The sequence below is a fragment of the Idiotropiscis lumnitzeri genome, chromosome 12 (assembly GCF_059441095.1).
Source record: "Idiotropiscis lumnitzeri isolate Australia: NSW breed Sydney's pygmy pipehorse chromosome 12, RoL_Ilum_1.0, whole genome shotgun sequence".
NCBI lineage: Eukaryota > Metazoa > Chordata > Actinopteri > Syngnathiformes > Syngnathidae > Idiotropiscis > Idiotropiscis lumnitzeri.
Window position 1 is genome coordinate 15,846,256 of NC_142402.1, and position 20,007 is coordinate 15,866,262.

The 20,007-nt window shown below is 42.0% G+C and overlaps 2 protein-coding genes across 5 annotated transcripts; one reads left to right on the forward strand and one right to left on the reverse strand.

The window, feature by feature from the left end:
- Nucleotides 1–644: 644 nt before the first annotated feature.
- On the forward strand, nucleotides 645–4,648 carry pter (phosphotriesterase related). Its single transcript, XM_088311199.1, has 5 exons — nucleotides 645–745; nucleotides 1,194–1,639; nucleotides 1,956–2,221; nucleotides 2,298–2,438; nucleotides 3,177–4,648. The coding sequence occupies exons 2-5, from the start codon at nucleotides 1,208–1,210 to the stop codon at nucleotides 3,385–3,387; spliced, it is 1,050 nt and encodes a 349-aa protein (XP_088167325.1). The 5' UTR covers nucleotides 645–745; nucleotides 1,194–1,207; the 3' UTR covers nucleotides 3,388–4,648.
- Nucleotides 4,328–18,882, reverse strand: LOC148326155 (complement C1q-like protein 3). 4 transcript variants are annotated; one of them, XM_088311204.1, is made up of 6 exons: nucleotides 18,637–18,882; nucleotides 13,793–13,928; nucleotides 13,563–13,688; nucleotides 11,742–11,825; nucleotides 8,802–9,488; nucleotides 4,328–7,992 (listed from the first exon to the last, which is right to left on the reverse strand). In XM_088311204.1, the coding sequence occupies exons 5-6, from the start codon at nucleotides 9,417–9,419 to the stop codon at nucleotides 7,813–7,815; spliced, it is 798 nt and encodes a 265-aa protein (XP_088167330.1). In that variant the 5' UTR covers nucleotides 9,420–9,488; nucleotides 11,742–11,825; nucleotides 13,563–13,688; nucleotides 13,793–13,928; nucleotides 18,637–18,882; the 3' UTR covers nucleotides 4,328–7,812. The 4 variants fall into 4 exon arrangements, with proteins under 4 accessions (XP_088167330.1, XP_088167329.1, XP_088167327.1 ...); XM_088311203.1 differs by having other exon boundaries at nucleotides 8,802–11,355; XM_088311201.1 differs by having other exon boundaries at nucleotides 8,802–11,591.
- Between the last annotated feature and the right edge of the window lie 1,125 nt (nucleotides 18,883–20,007).

The following is a 20,007-nucleotide window of genomic DNA, read 5'->3' on the forward strand; positions in this document are numbered from 1 at the left end:
TGCACTTGGCCGATAGCCAAGCAGATGTCCAGATTGGGGGACATTGTGACAAATTCTTCACAGTGTTTTGTTGCAACAAGAAGGACAAGAAAATGTCCGTGCATCCAGACATTTTTATAAGGCTTGTACTCACCGAGGCCACAGGTCAAAGACAACACGTAACGTGGATATCGTCAATACTTTCCGATTAATCATCATCATCATTGTCATCATCACAAAGCACGTGAAATCTGGTTGAGCAAAATCCCATGCACCCCTCGAATAACCTGCCGAGAGTGTAGAGCTGGTCCACTGTTCCATGGCCAGGACGAAAACCACACTGCTTCTCCTGAATCTGAATGGTATCTGGTATCTGGAATCTGGTGACCCGCGTCCGGGCAAGGGAAAACAGGATTTTTTTTTTTTTCATATTCATCATCAGGGGTCTCTGGTCCCCATAACTAGGATGTGAGGCGGATATATAATATATAATATAAAATATAAATCATATAATATAATATAATATAATATAATATAATATAATATAATATAATATAATATAATATAATATAATATAATATGCTCGGAAAAATGGATGGCTAATACGATAATGTAGTACAGGGTTCATGACATTTAAAGACGGCACGTAAATCTCGTATATTCTCGCGATGACTCCGCCTCCTTCCACAGCTCAACCTACTGACAATTCGTAATCCTTTGCTCTCAAATATCCAACTCCGGGGAAGACCCGGGTTGCAGACGAAAGGTTAGCACTTTTCTTTCACGCCCTAAACCTATTTCAAACTTTCAAAACTTGGACTTTTTCTTAACGACGCGTTACAATGCCAATGCCCTTAAAGCATTTCTGGACGAAATGAATCGCTTCGTGTGGTGTTCAGCCTCTATCGCAAAGACAAGCGAACCATTTGTCGTTAATGTCCATTCTTGGGGCATCCGGGCAGAGCGTTTTTTTTTTCTTTCAAAATAATAGGGCGACCCCTTATTTTCTAACTTACTGTTATCAGCTCGTTGCTTGTGAGTTGTCAGAAAGTTTGCCAAATAAAGTTAAGAGGCAAGTTTTAGTCGTTTAGTATTCTGGAGTCCAAAGGTTTGCGCTCTGTTGAGTTTGTCTGCTCCCCTGTCATTCATATCTTGGACTGTCTGGCACCTTGTCAAACATTAACACAATCTTGTTTTGCATGCATTCCATACAGTTTGACGAGCCGTCATGACAGAGCTGAGCGGCAAGGTCCAAACGGTCCTGGGTCTGCTGGACCCGGACCAGCTTGGCCGCACCATGACCCACGAGCACCTGACCATGACCTTTGAGTGTTGCTACGTCCCCCCGCCGCCGGAGAACCGCCAAACTCCCGAGAACCCCTTCCAGATGCGCCACGGGCACTGGCTGAGGCAGAACCCATACGGCTGCCTGGAGAACCTGTTCCTCTGCCAGGAGACGGAGGCCGTGCGCGATGAGTTGCTTGCTTACAGGAAAGCGGGCGGTGGGAGTGTGGTGGAGAACACCACCACAGGCATCGACCGGGACATGTCCACCCTCAGGAGGCTGGCCAAAGAGACCGGGGTTAACATCGTGGCGGGGGCTGGCTACTACGTGGACTGCACGCACTCGGATGACATGAGGAAGATGAGCGTGGAGAAAGTGCGCATGCAAAACACGCTTATGAGAGTATTGTAGAATCACACAAGAGAAAGTACACACAAACTAGTTGAAAGAAAGCTGCAATGTATGATACCAAAATTCACCTGAAAAAACAATTTGACACTCAGAGGCATACCGTTGTCTTACTTTAAAAAAAAAAAAAAAAAAAAAATTATAAAATCTGACTTGTGTAATTTTTAGAATTTGTATTCATTTATTATGATTATTATTATTATTTGCAATTTTTTCCAAGATTTTCTGCACACATTTCAAATGGAACACTTGTGCTTGACACTAGTTGCGCTTTCTTTACCAGCTCACGGATGTCATTGTGGGCGAAGTCCTCCACGGCGCCGATGGCACGGACATCCGTTGCGGTGTGATCGGTGAGATCGGCACCGGTTGGCCCATTACCGACAGCGAGAAGAAGGTGCTTCGGGCGGCGGCCCACGCCCAAGCCCGGCTCGGTTGCCCCGTCATCATCCATCCCGGCCGCAATGCCGCCGCTCCGGCCGAGGTCGTCCGCATCCTCCAGGAGGCGGGCGGCGACATCGGCAAGACAGTCATGTCGCACCTGGACAGGTAAGGGATGAGTCGGGAGTGCTGTAGAATGACTTCGGAATTATTTATTTCAATCTTGTGTCTTGCGTCGCTGCAGGACCATCTTCAACCACGATGAACTGCTGGACTTCGCCGAGATGGGGAGTTACCTGGAGTACGACCTGTTTGGCATCGAGACGCTTAACTACGTCTTCAACCGGGAAGTGGACATGCCCAGTGACAGCCAGAGAGTCAACACGTCAGTACACCTGCCTACACGTTCACTTGACATCCAATACAAGAGTTGGATCAAGAAATAAGATTCATAATTTCTTACTGATTGGGACTGTGTTCTCTTCCACACTGGGTGAAATTTAGTTGGGATAAAAATGGGAAAAAGGAGGCCATAAATGTTTTGCTCTGTTTTGTTTTTTGAGGTGTATTCTTAACAGCTAATAATAATTATTACAATAATAAATATTGCTTTGTTGAATAATCTCCAGAATTTAGTAAAAAAAAAATATTTGTAACACATTTTTGGGGGGGAAATAACTACTTAAAAAGTCAGAAAAAATAGACCTTTTTTTTAAAAAAATTATAACTTTCTCTAATTAATAGTACTTACTTTTTTAAACTGACAATTTTCAAAAGAACATTTTTTTTATTAAAAACTATGACTTTTTAGAAATGATTACCTTTTTATAAAATGTACAAATTTGTTCTTAACAGTGATTTCTTTGAATATTCAACTTAAAAAATATTGATACATTTTAAAAACTATTAACCTTTTTCTTGACACAATCTTACCTTATTTTTTCTGCAAATTTATGTCAAATTGAAACTATTAAGACTCTGCACTTTAATTCCTCTGAGATGTTTATATGGAAATAATGGACCAATGTTATTGATTCCGGATGATATCTGATCCGAGACGCTCAAGAAGACCGACTTTAAAGTGTTCCCTTGTACCCCCCCCCCCCTCTTCTTGCATATTCAGCTTGGCCTTCCTGGTGAAAGAAGGCTACGAGGACAAGATCGTGATCGCGCACGACATCCACACCAAAGACCGCCTGTGCAAGTACGGCGGCCACGGCTACTCGCACATCCTGCGCAACATCGTGCCCAAGATGCTGACACGGGGCATCTCGCAGGCGCAGGTGGACAAAATCCTGGTGGACAACCCCAAACGCTGGCTCACCTTCAAATAAAGCACAGGGGGTGAAATAAGGCCAGGCAGTTTTTCATTTGTTTAATGAAGCCATAATGATTTCCCCCCCCCCCCCCCCATCGTGGGGTGACGAGCTAACAGTGAGATGTAATGTATCCGTAATGAATTAATTTGGGCCTTCTATCAATCACAGGGTGTAATTTTGTCTCTTGTGATGAAGATAATCATGATGAAATGAAGTAGACCACAGTGATTTATACGCTGGACACATTTGGATTACAATTGCGTTTTGATTTGTTGAATGGCTGCCATTTTGTGATTTCTTTCCTGTACCTGCACTCCTAAAATGTCAGAACAAAGCCTGTGGTCATATTTGTGCACTAAAAACTAGGGTCTGACCGACTTATTGCTTGATATTTGTTTTTTGGAAATAGGCAAAAATATACAGATATTTTTTGCATTGTTATATTAATAGACAAATATGATATTCGAACATCTCCACTGCCCCAGAATATTGCATATTTATGCAGATTTTTCTTTCCGTTGTGGAGTTAAATACTATTGGACAAAGTATTGTAAAACAATGATATGTTTTGCCTGTAATTCATACGGTGTATTCATTCTTTAAGGAACCAAAAGAGAAGGTAATTTATTAAAAAAAATAATAATAATTGAATTAATCGGGTGATTAATCGGTTATTGGGATTTTATTCGGCCCCAAAAAGTTTTTTTTTTTTTTTTTTCAAGATTTTCAATGCCTTCAACACTCCAGGTGGCGTCCTCTCCTCTTGATGCTTTTATGTGACGTCATGAAACCAACATTCTGACTTCGATATACCTGTGAGAAGAACCTCAATACTGAAACGATACCACGGGGAAAAACGAAAAACATCAGTAAAACATTGGAATCATAAAACTTGGAAATTCAAGTTCTCCACATTTTTATTAATTCAAAGTAATATTAGGTAGTGGGATGAGATTACATACAATTGTTATATTCCATTTTGATTCAAATAAAATCAAAACGTTGGCAGCAATTAGCCATTTGTTTTTATATTAGGTCTCTTTTATTTGATATCGCTGTGATGCCCGTAATAGCAAAACCACCACGTTTCAGGAAAACAAACAAACAAAAATCCCAGTTTGTTGATCCATTTACATTGCATTGTCTAAGAGAGCAAGCCATTTTCAACTTGTTGTACTGGTCTACAATTGGGAACAAAAATACATTCCTTTGTGGGGACAGACCAATAGTATTGACTTGTGAAAAAAATAATAAAATTTTGTCATGGGCGTTTTAATCTGATGCCAGTGATGTTTAAATTTAAACATAATATACTCTAGAATACAGTAATCCCGTTTTTGAGTGCATAACTTCATTTTTTAATACTGTTTATACGCCAAGTCGTTTCCAACCACGTTTTTCGACACCCACTCATCAACACAAGTTCATAAATTCACGTGACAAATAATGTTGCAGTACAACTGCAATCCACAGAGACTCACGTGAATTGATTTCGCATTAGGATTACATACATTGCGTGTCATTAACCGTCAGCATTCATTCACGTGGAAACTCCAAACAATCACCTCTTAGTGCGTGTCCCAGAAGCACACGCGTGTTAATGGAGTTGCCGCTTCCTGACGAGCGCGCCGCTCATCAGTATGCCCCGTGCACCGTCACGTCGCCGCGGCGGCGGCAAACGAGTCGCCCCCTCGACGGCGCGCCTAACGGGAGGGCCCAGATGAAGAACGCGCTCGCTCCTCGCGTGTGGGAACAGGTGGCCGCACAGGGTGACTTCGCGCCATGATCAATGGCCGCCGCGGTCGGGGCCAAACTTTTGATGAATCTTGTGGGACGATTAAAACTGTAAATTATATATGATATTCATATTTGGAAGGGAGGGGTGTGGGTGGGGTGTCACCCGGGGGGGGAGTCAAGGACACGTTGCTGTCACGTGTGCTGACGAACGGTTTGGCCGGCGCGGCCGCCTGACCAACTGTCATGTTGGACGAAAAGAATCGCTTTTTGATTTCAAGATGGCAGCTTTTTCTAATCATGCGTCACTCCAGATTGCTTCAAAATGGAATGTTTTTTCTCCAAATAACAACACAGATTGACTCTGAGGATTTACTTCTTTGTTTTCTTTTAGTCTGTTTCTGTTTGGTTCGGTTCCTTTTGACACTCGCAAAAATAATCAGTGATTCGAAACGTTCACATTCAAGTATGTAAACTCAAAGGTTTTGGGGTATGCTGAATGAGTGAGCTCAGGTGGGGAATTCTCGTAGCGGGGGTCCTCGGGTACCCCTTTTTTTTTTCAACTTATCCTCTGTTATTCACACCAAAAATAAAAATCTATTCATTGTTTTTTTTTTCCCCCCTGTACTTTCAGAAACGCCCTAAAATGCCGTAAATATATGCTTTGGCGGCATCTTGGTCCCAAGAATTGTGACTTTGATGGAAGGGGAGTATCTTTTATTTATCAGGAAAAAGCCATGTCTAATAGAAAAGTAGTGCATTGGCGCCATCTCAGTGCATCTTCGGGCTAAAGAACGTGTGACGTTGAACTGAGGGGAGGAGCTTCTTTGAGAGGCCTAAGTCTTATCGCAAGGAAATAGAATGCTTTGACAAAATCCTGTAACATTTTTAAGCAGTTATAAACCTTTTGTGGTGGGGGGGTTCAATTAGATTTTTGGTATTCACGAGTATGACCCCGCCCTATATACTAATTTCCATTTGAATGTTTTCTATTTATGCTACAAAAATGTCTATACAAATATTTTCCTGAATCACACGCAAAATCAGGTTATATGAAAAAAAAAACGGAACTTCGTCATAAACCGTGGACCCCTTATTTTGAACCTGCAAGCGCTCAATGTAGTATTTCTGCGGTCACAAGATTCCAGCAAATTGCCATGAAATTGCTTGAAACCGCTTTTATCCACTTTTTTTGTAGGGTCACTCCTCTGTAATAGCGGCAGGGAGACAAAGATGATCCGCCTTTGGAGGTAGAAATCACCCCGATTCTGGCATGAATGGCCACAATGGCATGCGAACGTCACATGGACAAATCCAGCTTCAGGTTGCTTCCTGATTTGCTCTCTCTCTCCGTTTTGAGACACAATCACAGAGTCTATTTAATGTACTGTGGGTTGTACGCACATAAGGATTTGAGATTGAAAATATTCAACAGGTTTAACGTTTACCATTTTGGCCTTGAAGGAAACAAATCACACACAGTCAGGATAATCTTTCAGATACATTTGACAATTGAATTTTTGCAAAATTTGATCGGAAAGGAGCAGAAAATGCTCAAATCTTTTTGAATCGGGTGATAAATATTTTTAAAGTACATTTTTCTAGATTATTATTTTGCACTGATTACAAATCTGTGCTATTTTTTCTCTAGCACAAAAGTTTTTCATAGTGATAATATGTATTATATTTCTGAATTAACTGTTGGATTTTGCATCAGAGATTTTTTTTCTGAAATAACAATAAATCCATATTGCGCAAGTTAAAAATTTAATTAAATGAAAAAATAAATCAGGAAAAAAATCTCAAAAAAAGAAAATGACATTTCTAAAATATGCATTAAGAGTATGTTTAAGGACATACAAAGTGATCTTTGATTAAAATTTGCTTTTGACCAGTGTTGTCGATATGCGTTTACCCAATCAAAAAAAAAAAGGGTTATAATTACCCATAGATGCCACAAAATGGCGGCAATGGCTTTTCTAAATGAAGCTTCCACCTTCACTTCAACATAGTTTCTTTGGCACCAAGATGGCGATCGAGGCAGTGCTTTGAAATTAGACATGGCTACGTCCTGAGGACTATAACTGCAAATTTTAAATTTCAACAAATAGCTATAGATAGGTTAAAAAAATAATCATTAAATTTGCAAGACGTGGAAATGTCATGTAAAAGAAAAATGGTTATAAACCAAACAGGCCCAGATTTTGTTTGTTCATTTTTGCGACACAATTAAACTGTACTTACTGTGACAATCTTTCTTATTATTTAGTGGTGCGGCGACAGATTTTCCTAATGTAAATTTTGTGCTTTGGTTCAATAAAATTATTGGAAACACTGATTTAAATGCCCTTCATTTTGCTGGATTGTAAACTAGAGTGGGCTTAAAACAGATCCGAGGGAACTACTGGGAATGTATTCTCAAGTGTATATGACTTTTGTGTATAATTAAGGTTCAAGACACACATGTATAGCGTGTTATATTAAACGGCAGCAGCGACAGTACAACATGGCAGCGCTTCACAGTTCATCCAGCTTGACGCCAATCAGACTACATGTCAACAATTACATTACAATCTCCCCGGCAAGCTCGTTTGGTGAACAAGGACGATGTGAAGCTCTGTCTCTACTAATCCAACAAGTGATGGAGCGTGCGAGGGAGGAAGCGAACAAGAGCGAGCGCAAAAGAACGAGCCGGTGGGTTTGTTTTCAGTCGGCGTACAGCATGAAGCCCGAGAAGGTGCTGTACTTGTTGTTGTTGCCGCCGTGTGCCTTGCCGCCGTCCAGCTTGATGTAGATCTCGTCGCCGGGCTCTAGGTGCAGCACCACACTGTTGCTGGCGTAGTCGTAGTTCTGGTCGGCGTCCTGCGCAATGGCGCTGGCTCGCACCTGAGATGGGATGGAGTGGAGACATACGGGACACTTCATTAGGTACACCTCCACTGTCCCGTAACAGCTGAGACAGAAAATGATACTCCATTTAAAAAGTAATAATAAATTAACTTTGTGTAGCACTTTTCTTAAATAAACAAAAAGGGATTAAAACATACATATAAAATAAACCAAAATAATTATAACTCTAATTTCAAACAAAAAGAACCAGAATAAATACAAATTGTGTGTACATCGAGTCAACTTTTTCTAATCTTTTGGCAACTTGGCAGGAGCAGAATATTAAGAGCAGCTCTTGGTTTGAACCACAAAGTACAACAGGGGTTGTCGTTAAACCATACATAGTTCATATTTACGAAGTAGTACATAAATGCAGTGCGATGCATCTAATTATTAATCACATATAAAAATGTGTGTGTGTGTGTGTGTGTATTTATATTCGTATATTAACTCTCGTGGGATCGTGCAGCTGTAATTAAAAACGGTGTCAGGTTTATGTTATTACTGTAGCATATACACCTGAACATATGGAACAAAATAGTGCATGAAATTAAATACTGTATTGGCAACATTTCCATAATATTCAGTTCTATACAGTATATTTAAGAATATGGTACAGTCTAGTTTACGGGCTTTCGTTCAGCCCGTTTGCGGTGAATTTAATCGCTTTAATTATGCAAATCAAGTTAGAGGAGTGTGCGTAACGCGCGTGCGTAAAAGCTGCGCGTCAAAGTATCCAAACGAAGCCCCCCCCCCAAAATTGCACGCTGGTGTCATTTTCAAGGTTGTTGTGGTGTCGAGCCCACCTGGTTGTTCTTGCAGAGGTCGGCCCACATGCTGGTCCCGTCGCCCCCTCGCATCAGCACGTGGTACGTGAAGTAGTAAATCCCCGGGATGCTGCAAGTGAACTTGCCGGTGGCCGGGTCGTAGTGGTTGCCCAGATTGGTGACCACGTCGTCGAACTTGAGCACTTCGTAGCCCTCGTGTTGCTTCTTGAGTCCTGCATAGAAGGCGATCTTTGGCACCGTGTTGTATGTGGCCGCGCTGATGGCCCCCGTGGGTCCGTTCGCTCCCGGGGGACCCGGAGGACCGGGCGCCCCTCGCTCCCCGGGCGGACCGGCGGCTCCGGGCGGACCGGGCTCTCCCACGGGGCCCCTCGGACCCATCTTCCCCGCGCGTCCCGGCTCGCCTTGCGGACCCTGGATGAAGGTGGGCAGCGACTGCACCAGGCGGTTGTCTTTAACCGCTTCACCGGCCGCTTTCGCCGGCGCCGTGGCGGCGGTGGTCCCGTGAGGATCGCACACCATTTGGCAGGCGCCGAGCATCTCGTAGCGGGCGGGAGTTCCGGCGGAGTTGACCATGGCCGGGATGAGCACCACCAGAACCAGGACCAGCGCCACGCCGCACACACCGGTGGCGATCATGTGCGCCCTGCGGAGCGGCTGAGTCCTGCTGCGAGCCCGGTGGTCTTCCAGCCTGCTTGCGGGCGGTGCCTGAGCCGGGCGGAGAAGAAGCGGAGGCGAGGCGTGCTTCGGAAACTTTTACGATTGCCCCTTGGACGCGCGCTGGGGGAGCATCCGCAGCTTTTTACGCGCTGCTGCGGCATCCGTCCGAATGGCGCATCTCCTCCCCCACCTCAATAATAATAATAATCGGTGGGCGGGGGGGGCAAAAATAACAAGAAAGCTGTATGAGAGGATTCAATCTACTCAACATACGTTACGGTGCTTGTTTCTGCCCACTGTGCACAAAGAGAATTCAAATGTTAGCCCGGGCCGTTGTGCTTGGTGAGGAGAGATGAGGGCAAAGGAAGGGGAGGGGGGAGGAGGTGATGGATGGGAGCAGAGAATACATGCGTTTCTTCAATCACACCGCGGGAAGTCAACAACAACAGCCAAAACATCACCGAGGCGTGATTAGAATGCCCCACGGTGTACAAGCGTGGACTGTTTACACAATTCAGATGAATAAAACAATAAATGGCATCAGAGCAGCGGAACTCGGAGTTCAAATGTGCCTCAAGCTAAGCTTACTGGAAACTTACTAAACAAACTAAACATTTGAAGTTTTGCCATCGTGGAAACTTGGCTTCCCCGCATTGCGAAAGAAAGAAGAGTCGACAGAACTGTTTTTTTCTCTTATTGTCTCACCCAATTTAAGTAAAAACAACTCAGGAAATTGATTTGGAGGAAACCACTTGCTAGCTTTCTTGAGCTAACATTGCCGCTCTCGGTCATAGGTCAATTTTGATTCAACTTTATGAATTGTTTTGGTACAAAAAAAATACAACAAAAATGTGGGAGGGAATATATGAAATACAACTCAACCTAAGTCACTTCGCAACAAGCAACAGTTTGCATATTTAATAATTCTTAAAAATAGTAAAAAAAAAAAAAATCTAGTCCAAGTTTACTGCCCAATTAACATAATACAAAGACAATTAGATGTGTATCTACAAAAGCTTTGCAGCTTTGGTTTTGTCAAGTCTGCTTAGCCTCAAGCTGACAATGCACAAATTGCCTCACTGTGGCAGAAATATAACTCATAGCAACAAATATTTCAAAGCAAACAGTAGAGCAACACGTTCAGACATATTATATAACACGCAGAGACATGCAATACAGTATATTTTTCTACTCTGTAAAAAAAAAAAAATAAATAATCACAAATACTACTCAGTGAAGAGCGTGAGCAAGAGACCCGGTGCGTTGAGTTAAGGATTCGACCCAGCAAGTTGGGTCAAGATTTTTGATAATGCTGAGACAGAGAAACGGGTTACCAGGTTATGAGCACAACTATATTTAATAATAAAACAACATTTATTCCCAACATTTTTTAAGAAGTAACTTGCCCCTGTGAGGAATTGCCACAGAAAGTCAATAGCATGATGTGTTTGGCATCGTGATATCGCCCATTAATTGTCAGCAGGTGGGTCACTCACTCTGACACGTATTTGAACCCGAGTCACTATTTCCAAAGTCAGCGGTCTGACCCACTGAGGAATGTTACTTTAAATGAACTTCAACTTCAGCAGACAAAACTCAAAAATAGTGACCATCTTTCAATCCAAATCCAATCTTCAACCCAATCTACTGGGTCAGAATAATTAACCCAACCTTAGGTAAAAGTAACCCACTCGGCTCAAAATCCGCAGCCATCCCGCAAGTCTGTTAGGAAAGCAACCGTGTATTTTTGTACGCATCATTGACAACATTGGTCACTCACAATCTGTAAAAGCCTAATTAGGGACATTAAAACACACAAAAAAAGGAAGAAAAAAAAACGGAATCCGTGCTGGTTGTCTGGCACCGGGTCACACCTCAGTGGCTCCCTGAGTCCAATTTATCATGTGAGGAAAATCTATAGAGTAAGTGAAAAGAAGCAGGGAGTGACTGGGAGGAGGCAGTGAAGGATGACTCCGTGCAGACATGCGCATCAAATGAAAGTCAAATCAAAAGTTGATCAATTATGCCGCTCAAATCAGCCTTTCGCGGCTCGCTCGCACCCAAACTCCAACGTGGCCACGTGCGCTGTGCATAAACGGGACGCTAATCCCATTGACTTGATACGACGATGCCACTCGCCCGCATCGATCGCTGAGATTAAAAACAAACGTCTCAATAAAAATTCTTCACGTTTTTTTTTTTTTTTTTTTGTCTTTGGAAAAAGTTTGAGTGATGAAAGGCCAATTCTTGTTGAGGAGGGAAAATAATGATGTGCCGGTGGATGCGCGGCCCGTCACTCACCTCGCTGCCAGGTGAGGAGATAGATGGCCCGTAAACCTCAGAGCACTCCTCACCAAATCGTCTCAAGTCTCCAAAATAAAACACCTGTAAAGTTGCACAAAAACGGCGACAAGAGCTTGTTTTAGATTTTTGTCGGCATGATATGAGGCGTGGTTAACTTCTTTTTACAGTTGCATGAGCCAAAATACATAAGAAAAAAAATCTGTACTATTAATAAAGGTCTTATAATGCAGAATTTTTTTCCTGCTATAGTGTTAAAGATAAAAATATTGCATGTAGAAACGACTATTAAATGTTTTTTATTTATCGTGCACAAATTGATCACAAAAGACAAATTTCCATTTAAGTCTTCAACAGATGTTAAATATAATTTCGCTAGATCTCCACATTTTGATTGGCCACATTATTATTTTATGATTTAAATCTTTCACACTTTCAAAAGTCGATTTCTGATGTATTATATTTTTTTATATGTTGTGTTTTGATGTATTTTATCATTATTTTTTTGTTTCAAATACTATTTTTAAATGTTTTACTATAACTTATTTATTTCAAGTACGTTTAAATGATATTTTATTGAACTATATTTTTCCACTTCATTGTATGTTTAAAAATGAAGTTAATTTTGTCTTGGTTTATTATTTTTGTTGTTAGTGTTTTTTAATGTTTTTATTTTGATCTTATTTTTAACGTATTTCTGAATGCAAAATATTTTTCTGAGATTTTTAAAATTTATATTTGTCCATTTTAGATTTTTTTTTAAATATTTTGTTAACGTTTTTTATGGGGATGAGAAAAGAAAGATAAATGTGTGCATAAAGCAACATTTCCTGTGTAAAGGCAGATTTTTGGACCGTACAGCTTTACCTCATGAGGTGGCCATCAAGTTTGCTCAACCCCCTCGAGAAAAAAAAAAAAAAAAAAACTGTCACTGCTAATAAGTGCCATCATCAGGGATGGTCAATTGAAGGAGATGGATGCCCCATGAATAATGTAGCGTAGCTTTTCAAGCAGCACTAATCAATGTTGCATATGATAATCGGAAAGTGTTTTTTTTAAGGGCTCACTGGGCTCATTTCTTTAATTTTTTTCACTTTTTGGATCAATTTCTGCCCAAAATGAATAGGAACGGGAGCCAAGTTGGAAGGATTGGATCAAAAAACCTTAGCTGGACAAGTTTGCAGTCGACATATTTTTTGCTTTATGGGCAAGTGGTTAAGTGCCCCAGTGGGTCCAGCAGATGGCGCTGTGGTTAGAAGTAGTATACGTTCTAGTATTATCAACAATATAGAGTTTCAAAATTCAGCCAGGGAATATTAGACGTGGGTGGGGGGGGGCGGATTGACAGTGGCTACCACGTGCCAACACATTATCGGCGATGGGAGACAAAGGGGGTTTCAAGCAACCTGGGAATAAACCGGCCGTTCGAGGAAACTCCTGAACTTCCCGGACGCCACCACACCCCGATTACATTTTATGGGTACCATTTATTTAACTTCAAATCCACATTCCTAGGCATAATTTGTGGGGCTTATTACCTGCCCTTTAGGTCTATGAAAAAGTTGGCACCATTATTAAAATGTTTACACTACTCTGTATTAATGTAAATCAAATCTACTGTACGTGTTGAGGTACTGCCACTAATGCCGAGCTAGTTTCATAAATATGGTAGTTGATATTTCAGTGGGTTTTTTTTTTTGGTCGTTGTTATCATATAAAAATGGCAGTGTTAATCACCCTGGAGAAAAGAACACATTTTCAGTGGGTGAGGGTGGCAAGTATGAGGGAGAATATAGTACATAAAGGCGCAGTGTGACATACTGCCGTGGCTGTGAGTCAGTCCACAGGCACTTGTTAGCCTCTTTTCTTCTTCCCTCCCCACAGTTCCAGTGAGTCAGGCAAGCCTCGTGGACCACGGCCGTGTCAAAAGCCCACCAGCCACCGCCACTACAATCACACGCACACACAAAAAAAAAAGCATCATTTCAAACAGCGGCTCAATTAAGGGGGTGTCCATTGTTGACTTTCATGTGCAAGTAAAGTGTACTCACCCCGGGCCCAAAAGTCATGAAAGATTCCTCCAGCGGGCCTGACAGCCGCTTTTGACGTTCATTTACAGCCAGTCAAGGCAGCAATCCCTGGAGGAGGGGGATGAGGGGGTGGTGGGTGTCTGATGATTCCTGACATCTGGACAAGCAGATGTTCAGAGGACATGAATAAAACATGGAGCACGAATTGTCTAATAGAATGTGTGAGGGTGCGAGAAGTCCACAAGACGGAGATGAGAGAGAGAGATGCTGCATGAAATATGGATGACGTGTATGGAGGCTGGGGGTGGGGTGAGGGTCTCTTCTAAAGGGGTGGGGGGGGGGGGGGTCAGAGTTTGGTGGATCCTTGAGTGGGTCTTTCATTACCTCTGAGATTTCATTAGGTGCGCCTGCAAAATTAAAACGCTTGCCTTTACTAAAATCCGTCAGTCACTATAAATTATTAGCGTTGATGTTAGCGGTATGAGTGGGTCGTAATATTAGGAGCAGCTCTTATTTTTGTGTGACGCAGCACAAACGCAATCATAAAATTATTGTTCAATGAGCAAAATTGACCTTAAAAAAATAATCTTTCCTCTTTACTGTTTGCAGGTGTACCTAATGAAATGGCCCGGAGAGAGTCAAGGTGGGACGTTTTTATTATGTGACACACCTGTGGACATGATGACAGAAGGTGTTGAAGGAGGTGGGAGACAACAGAAGGTGACACTGCTGCTCTCTAATAAAAGCTTTGAAAAATATTGGATAAAAATAAACGAGAATGCATATTGAGTTTTTGAGTTCAGGGGCGTTCGGGGGACTTGATTACCGAGTAAAGTCTGTAAAAGCTGTGATGCAGTCGGTATGGATGCGTACTTCATTACAGTAGCACCTTCAGCATGAGACTCTGCAATAGCCGTCCGTTACAAGGCCAAACTATTATAACTATAACTTCTGAGTTTTTCTACAAACTGTAGGCGCTATTGCTCAGCTGATTTTATTTTTGTGTGAGTGTTTAAGTTGCCAACAAAGATAGCATTTTTGTCCTCTTAAAAAAAAGGTGCAGTCTAACAATACGTACGGGCACGACTCTTTATGTTCCGTGAAAAACAACCAATATTACTGAATCTTAATTATTTGTGAAACTCTTCTTCATATAGTATGTTGATCTAGAGTAAGCCTGTGACAGGGTACCCAGGGAGGAACGGTGGTACTGCATGAAGAAATTGGAAGTGACCGAGAATTAAGTAAGAAAAATCCAGGACATGTATGAGGGTAACAGAAGAGTGGTGAGGTGTGCTGTAGGTGCGACAGAGAAGTTTCACTTGGAGGTGGGAGTGCATCAGGGATCAACTCTAAGCCTCTTCCTTTTTGCAATAGTGATTGGCAGGCTGACAGGTGAGGTTAGACAGGAAGCCCCATGGATCATGACGCTGGAAGATGACATTGTGAGGTGCAGGGAGCAGGCGGAGGAACATTTAGAAAGGTGGAAGCATGCGCCGGAAAGGAGACGATTCAAGATTAGCAGACGTAAGGCAGAATATATGTGCGTGAATTAGAGGGGTGGAGATGCTAAAGGAGGAGATAGCGAAGGTGGAGGTGCAAATGCAATCTGGCGTGAGGTTTGGTCTGAATGTGCGCAGGGGCAGGTGAGACTACATTGTGGTATTTTCGCAGACCTGTGAAAGCGGGCGCATTTGTAAACGGGCGAATTGAGTTTTTAATTCATTTTATCTTGTGCTATTATGAACCTCTTTATACTGTACGGACGCATTTATTAACTTTCAAAATCCTTAAGTCTGGAACAGAGAAATGTATTGATTTTAAAAAAATTAACATTGTAACTTTTTTTTTAAAAAAAAGCAAAACAGACTTTTTAATAACCAAACACACATCATTTGATAGCCGTGACGCTGTGTTCTTTTCTCACATGCTAGTCTTTTGTAATTGTTTGTCCTTTAATTCCTCTTTTTGGCCTCCCTCCCTCCCTCCATCTCTTGTTCTGCTGCGTGCAGAAAGGCCAAAGCGAAAGGCTGGACTCAACAGCGCCGCTCCGCAGGGGGGAGAACAGATTGCGATATCACGCCGCCCACTCAAAGCTGCTCCAGTGTCCTCCGCTGAGGAGCAATCACGGCGGAGGTGGAGCAGCTTTAATTATTACTGTTTAAAAAAAATAAATAAAATGATTGGTTCATTCAAGCGACAAATCAAGGCGATTGTGTTCATGCCACAAATTTGTTTGTATCCAGCTGGCCACTATTATGAGGTGTTCACATGCGCATACAAGCTAAATATCACAATGACCCTCTTGAACTGGATTATGCAATGCAAAATAACTACCGTGTGCACAATATAATGAGGTCCCCGCAAAAGTTGCATCGACTGAGCAGTGAGCAGCAGCCAATTATAAGCAGACTTTCACACTGCACCTGGGTTCTGTCCCGATTTGCCATAATTAGGGGGTCCACGGTGTATGACGTCATTAGCTGTTCAAGTGTACCTAATGAAGCGTCTTTTCAACTGTGCAGTGGTCAGTTTGGGGCATGTGGGATATTTATCATCATTTGACGCAGACTGCCTTCTAATTCTAAAACTTTGATAACAATTCCCCTCAAATGTGTAAATAATAAATTCTTAACATCGTAAGTGTATGTACGCAAACCGACAATGGCCCTGATTGCCGGCTACTCAACATGTTTTCTTTTTTTAGCACGGCTCCAGCAAGCACGGCTTACGCTGTGCTTCCAGTTACTAACCAAATCAAAAGATCAGGTTTTTTAACCGCACTGGCAGAGAGGGTGAATCATGTCATGCGCTCACTTCGGACACACGAACCGAGCAGCACAGCTCTCATCAATGAGCCTTCGGAGTTTCATTCGTCTGACTTGACGACTATGAAAACAAAAGAGTCAACCTCAAAGTTTTAGTTTTAAATCCAGAATTGTTATAGTCGCCAAAATCCAATGAAAAAAAAACCCAAGTAATCTTTGCTATATAAATCATAAAGATATACATTTTATTGCAGTCATCAAACTTCAAATCACTCTGCTTCAAGATAATACATGTAATTTTTTTATCATTTCATAATTTTTTTTAATTATTGCATTTTTAATTTTATCCTTTTCATTGTTAGATCATTTTAAAACAAAATAATTTTCATATCATAGACGTTTTCATATTGTTTTACAGTCTTGTGGTTTCATTATAGTGTGCATATGAAATTGTTTTTTTTTTTTCAATGTTTGATTGTTTTTGTTTAGAATTTTCAAAACAAAGTAAATTAAAAAAAAAAACAATTTTGTGAGTTTAATCATTTTTATTATGTGGAACTGTTTGACGGGGTCAAGAAAAATAAGATGAAAACTAGTGTGAAGAGGGTCGGGTGGAAACGCCAAAGCAATGAATGCAAGTTCATCCTTTGACGCTCACTGAACTAAACTCTGACATGACAGCTGAGTCATGTTGAAAACTATAAAACGAAGATTCCAACAAGATTCCAAAGAGGCCGCATTAAAGCACTTTATGATGCTTCATGGGTCTATTCTCATGAGAAAAATTGAGTTGTAAAAAAAAAAAAAATTTTAAAGTAAGATGTCAAACCTTTGACACTGAATGAAGAGCCCTCTACCGCTGTGTGACTCCCCCCCCAACCCCTCACCAAAAATTGTGATTCCCGTTCAAACCGGTCAAGAGCCTGCTGAAATTGAAAAGGTCCGCATTAAAGCACTTTGAACGTCAAAGCCTTTGTGTCAATTTTGAAAGCGCGACGTGGTATACGGAGAAATCGCTCTGTGACCACAATCCCAAGAGTTTGTGTTGCAACCCGTCCCGCGCGATATGACCGCAAAGGATTATGATAAAACCGAAAAGAAGACAGAATAAGTCGATTGATTTTCATGGAGATGTCAATCGATGGCTTGTTTGGTTTGACGGCGTTCGAGGGCGCGGTGTCACAATCTGGCGCCGGCGAGATTGAGCAGCGTCGAGGGGCTTAGTGGCAAACACAATCGAGGAGTGTAAACATTACTGAGAGGGCTAGCGAGGGGGGAGAGAGGGTGTAGGGGGCGATCAATGGCCGCAGTCTGGGATTGATTAATTACCCATGGAAAGAGAGTGAGGGGTGAGGGCACCAGAGAAACCTGATCAGAACAAGATTTATCACCCAATCTGCCGAGCATCCCTCCCTTTCTCTCCGCGATCTCACTTCTATTTCTTCTGTGCCCTTCTCGCCTTAAATTGTACATGGACCCGTGCTCCAGATCACCCCACGCCCACCCCTTTCTAAATAAAAGTCACACACGAGCATCTCATTGGACCGCCTCCCAATCGCTCTTGCAATTCATCCCAAATCAATGGCAAAGATTCTCACTTGTTTCCATGAATTCCTTTGCCCTCCGTTTTTTTTTTTTTGAACCACCCATAGTTATTATCATCATTTATCGATTTTATCAAGTTAATTTATTTTTTATAATAGTGTTCATAATTTCTGCAGGACAGTAACCCCCAATATATCGCGGGTTCCAGGTTGGCAACACCACTATTTTGCGTTTTTTTTTTCCTCTGCGTAGTCAATTTATTAAATTGGGTGTAATTCCATTATTGACCACTAGATGACGGCTCTCTATTATGAGATGGTGGGAATAAAAAGTATTTCAGCAAAGCCTAATTTTTGTGATTGAATCTAAATGCGGGGAAGTGAGGCAGGAGCAACTTAAATTAGCATTTAATTGACGAAACAAAAAGCAAACAAGGAACTTGGAATAAATAAAACTATCAAAAGTACAAAACGACAGGGAGAAAACAAAACACAAGGACTTGATTTAACTTGAAAATCGAGATAGGCAGGAGAACAACGGACGTAGTGTTACCTTCCTAGACCAAGCTTGTGTCAGTAGTCTCAACTCCAAACCGTGGTGAGGACGAACTGACTGAAGTCAGGGTGGTGGACACGACTCAGACGACGAGGCGTCAATTCGCCCAGACCAGAAAACGGTTCTTTTATTGACATCTATCCTTTTACATTGAACACACACTTCTCTTCCGGGTCTCTCCTCCCGCCACACACGTCACACGCCACATTGCTGTCCCAGGCTAATTGCCTGTAACACGTAGACGAGGACAATGAACCGACTAATACTGAAAGCAAATGGGGAACTAAATACAAACAAATTAAAGAGACAACGAGGAGCACCTGGACAACACACAAACGGGTTAGAAGGAGCTGATTGGTTAACGAACACAGGTGGACATCATGAGCTTGACGAGACACACCAAAGACGAGGAAAAAAACACACTGAACCAAAAACAAACACAAACCGTTACTAATTGTATCTGAATAAATTACATTAGGAAGGGCGTGGCGGGCTTTATAATGGACTCTTTGTATTGTTGGCATGGAGACTTATGGTCCTTTCTATAAAGTCCAAATACCCGTCGCGCACACGCAGACCAAATCCGGGAGAAAAAGATGTGCCGAGAGAATATCAGAGTGGTCGTTGTCATAGCGGAGACAGCCACATGACAGCGCTGTCCTTGCCCGTGCGTCCCTTAACATCGAGAGCCCCGCTAATGATGACCTTTGGTGTAGGCGGGCGAGCCACCCCATTTAATTTAGTGGGGGGTGGCTTCATCGCCGCTGGACCGAACGTTCGGAGGGCCTCCGGGTCGAGAAAAAAAGGACGTCTGGCCGCAATTAGGATTCCGGGAGCCCTTTGTCAACTTTAATTGAAGCTGACAGCCACTGTGGACGAAGACGAACAAGACAGTCCAAAACCCCTTCAAACTACATGATTCACTCCCTCACTCACTCCCCGTACAGTCTATCAATACACGCACGCACGCGCGAACGCGTGCGCTCGGACTGCAGTGTCATCCGTCTTGGCAAGGAGCATTCTGCGCAATATAAAAGATGATGGATTAATTAACAAAGCAGTAGTGGTGCCATCTTTATAAAACATACTGTGATGGAACTTGTACTTTAGACTTCGGACACCTGACAGCGTCACGCCTTAAAAGCTAAAATACTTAATATTTAGGTTTGGTAAAGCAACATATACAATTCAAATGAACATGGTATGAAAAGAAAGGAGGATAATATAAAACAAATGTCAGTCAATTTTTATTTACCAGCATTACATTTTACGGCGCTCTAAGATGCATTACACATTACTTTACAAAGCTCCCACCATGAAACAGTAAAAGTCTCTAATATTACAATGAGTAAAATTTTGTTTAGTTTC

Bases quoted from the DNA above. Each gene is read 5' to 3' on its own strand.
- LOC148326155 (XM_088311204.1), bottom strand. From the start codon at position 9,419: ATGATCGCCACCGGTGTGTGCGGCGTGGCGCTGGTCCTGGTTCTGGTG. The intron at 7,993-8,801 runs GTGGGCTCGACA...ATCCCATCTCAG, and splicing joins ACCTCTGCAAGAACAACCAG to GTGCGAGCCAGCGCCATTGC.
- pter (XM_088311199.1), top strand. From the start codon at position 1,208: ATGACAGAGCTGAGCGGCAAGGTCCAAACGGTCCTGGGTCTGCTGGAC. The intron at 2,222-2,297 runs GTAAGGGATGAG...GCGTCGCTGCAG, and splicing joins GTCATGTCGCACCTGGACAG to GACCATCTTCAACCACGATG. The intron at 2,439-3,176 runs GTCAGTACACCT...TTGCATATTCAG, and splicing joins GACAGCCAGAGAGTCAACAC to CTTGGCCTTCCTGGTGAAAG.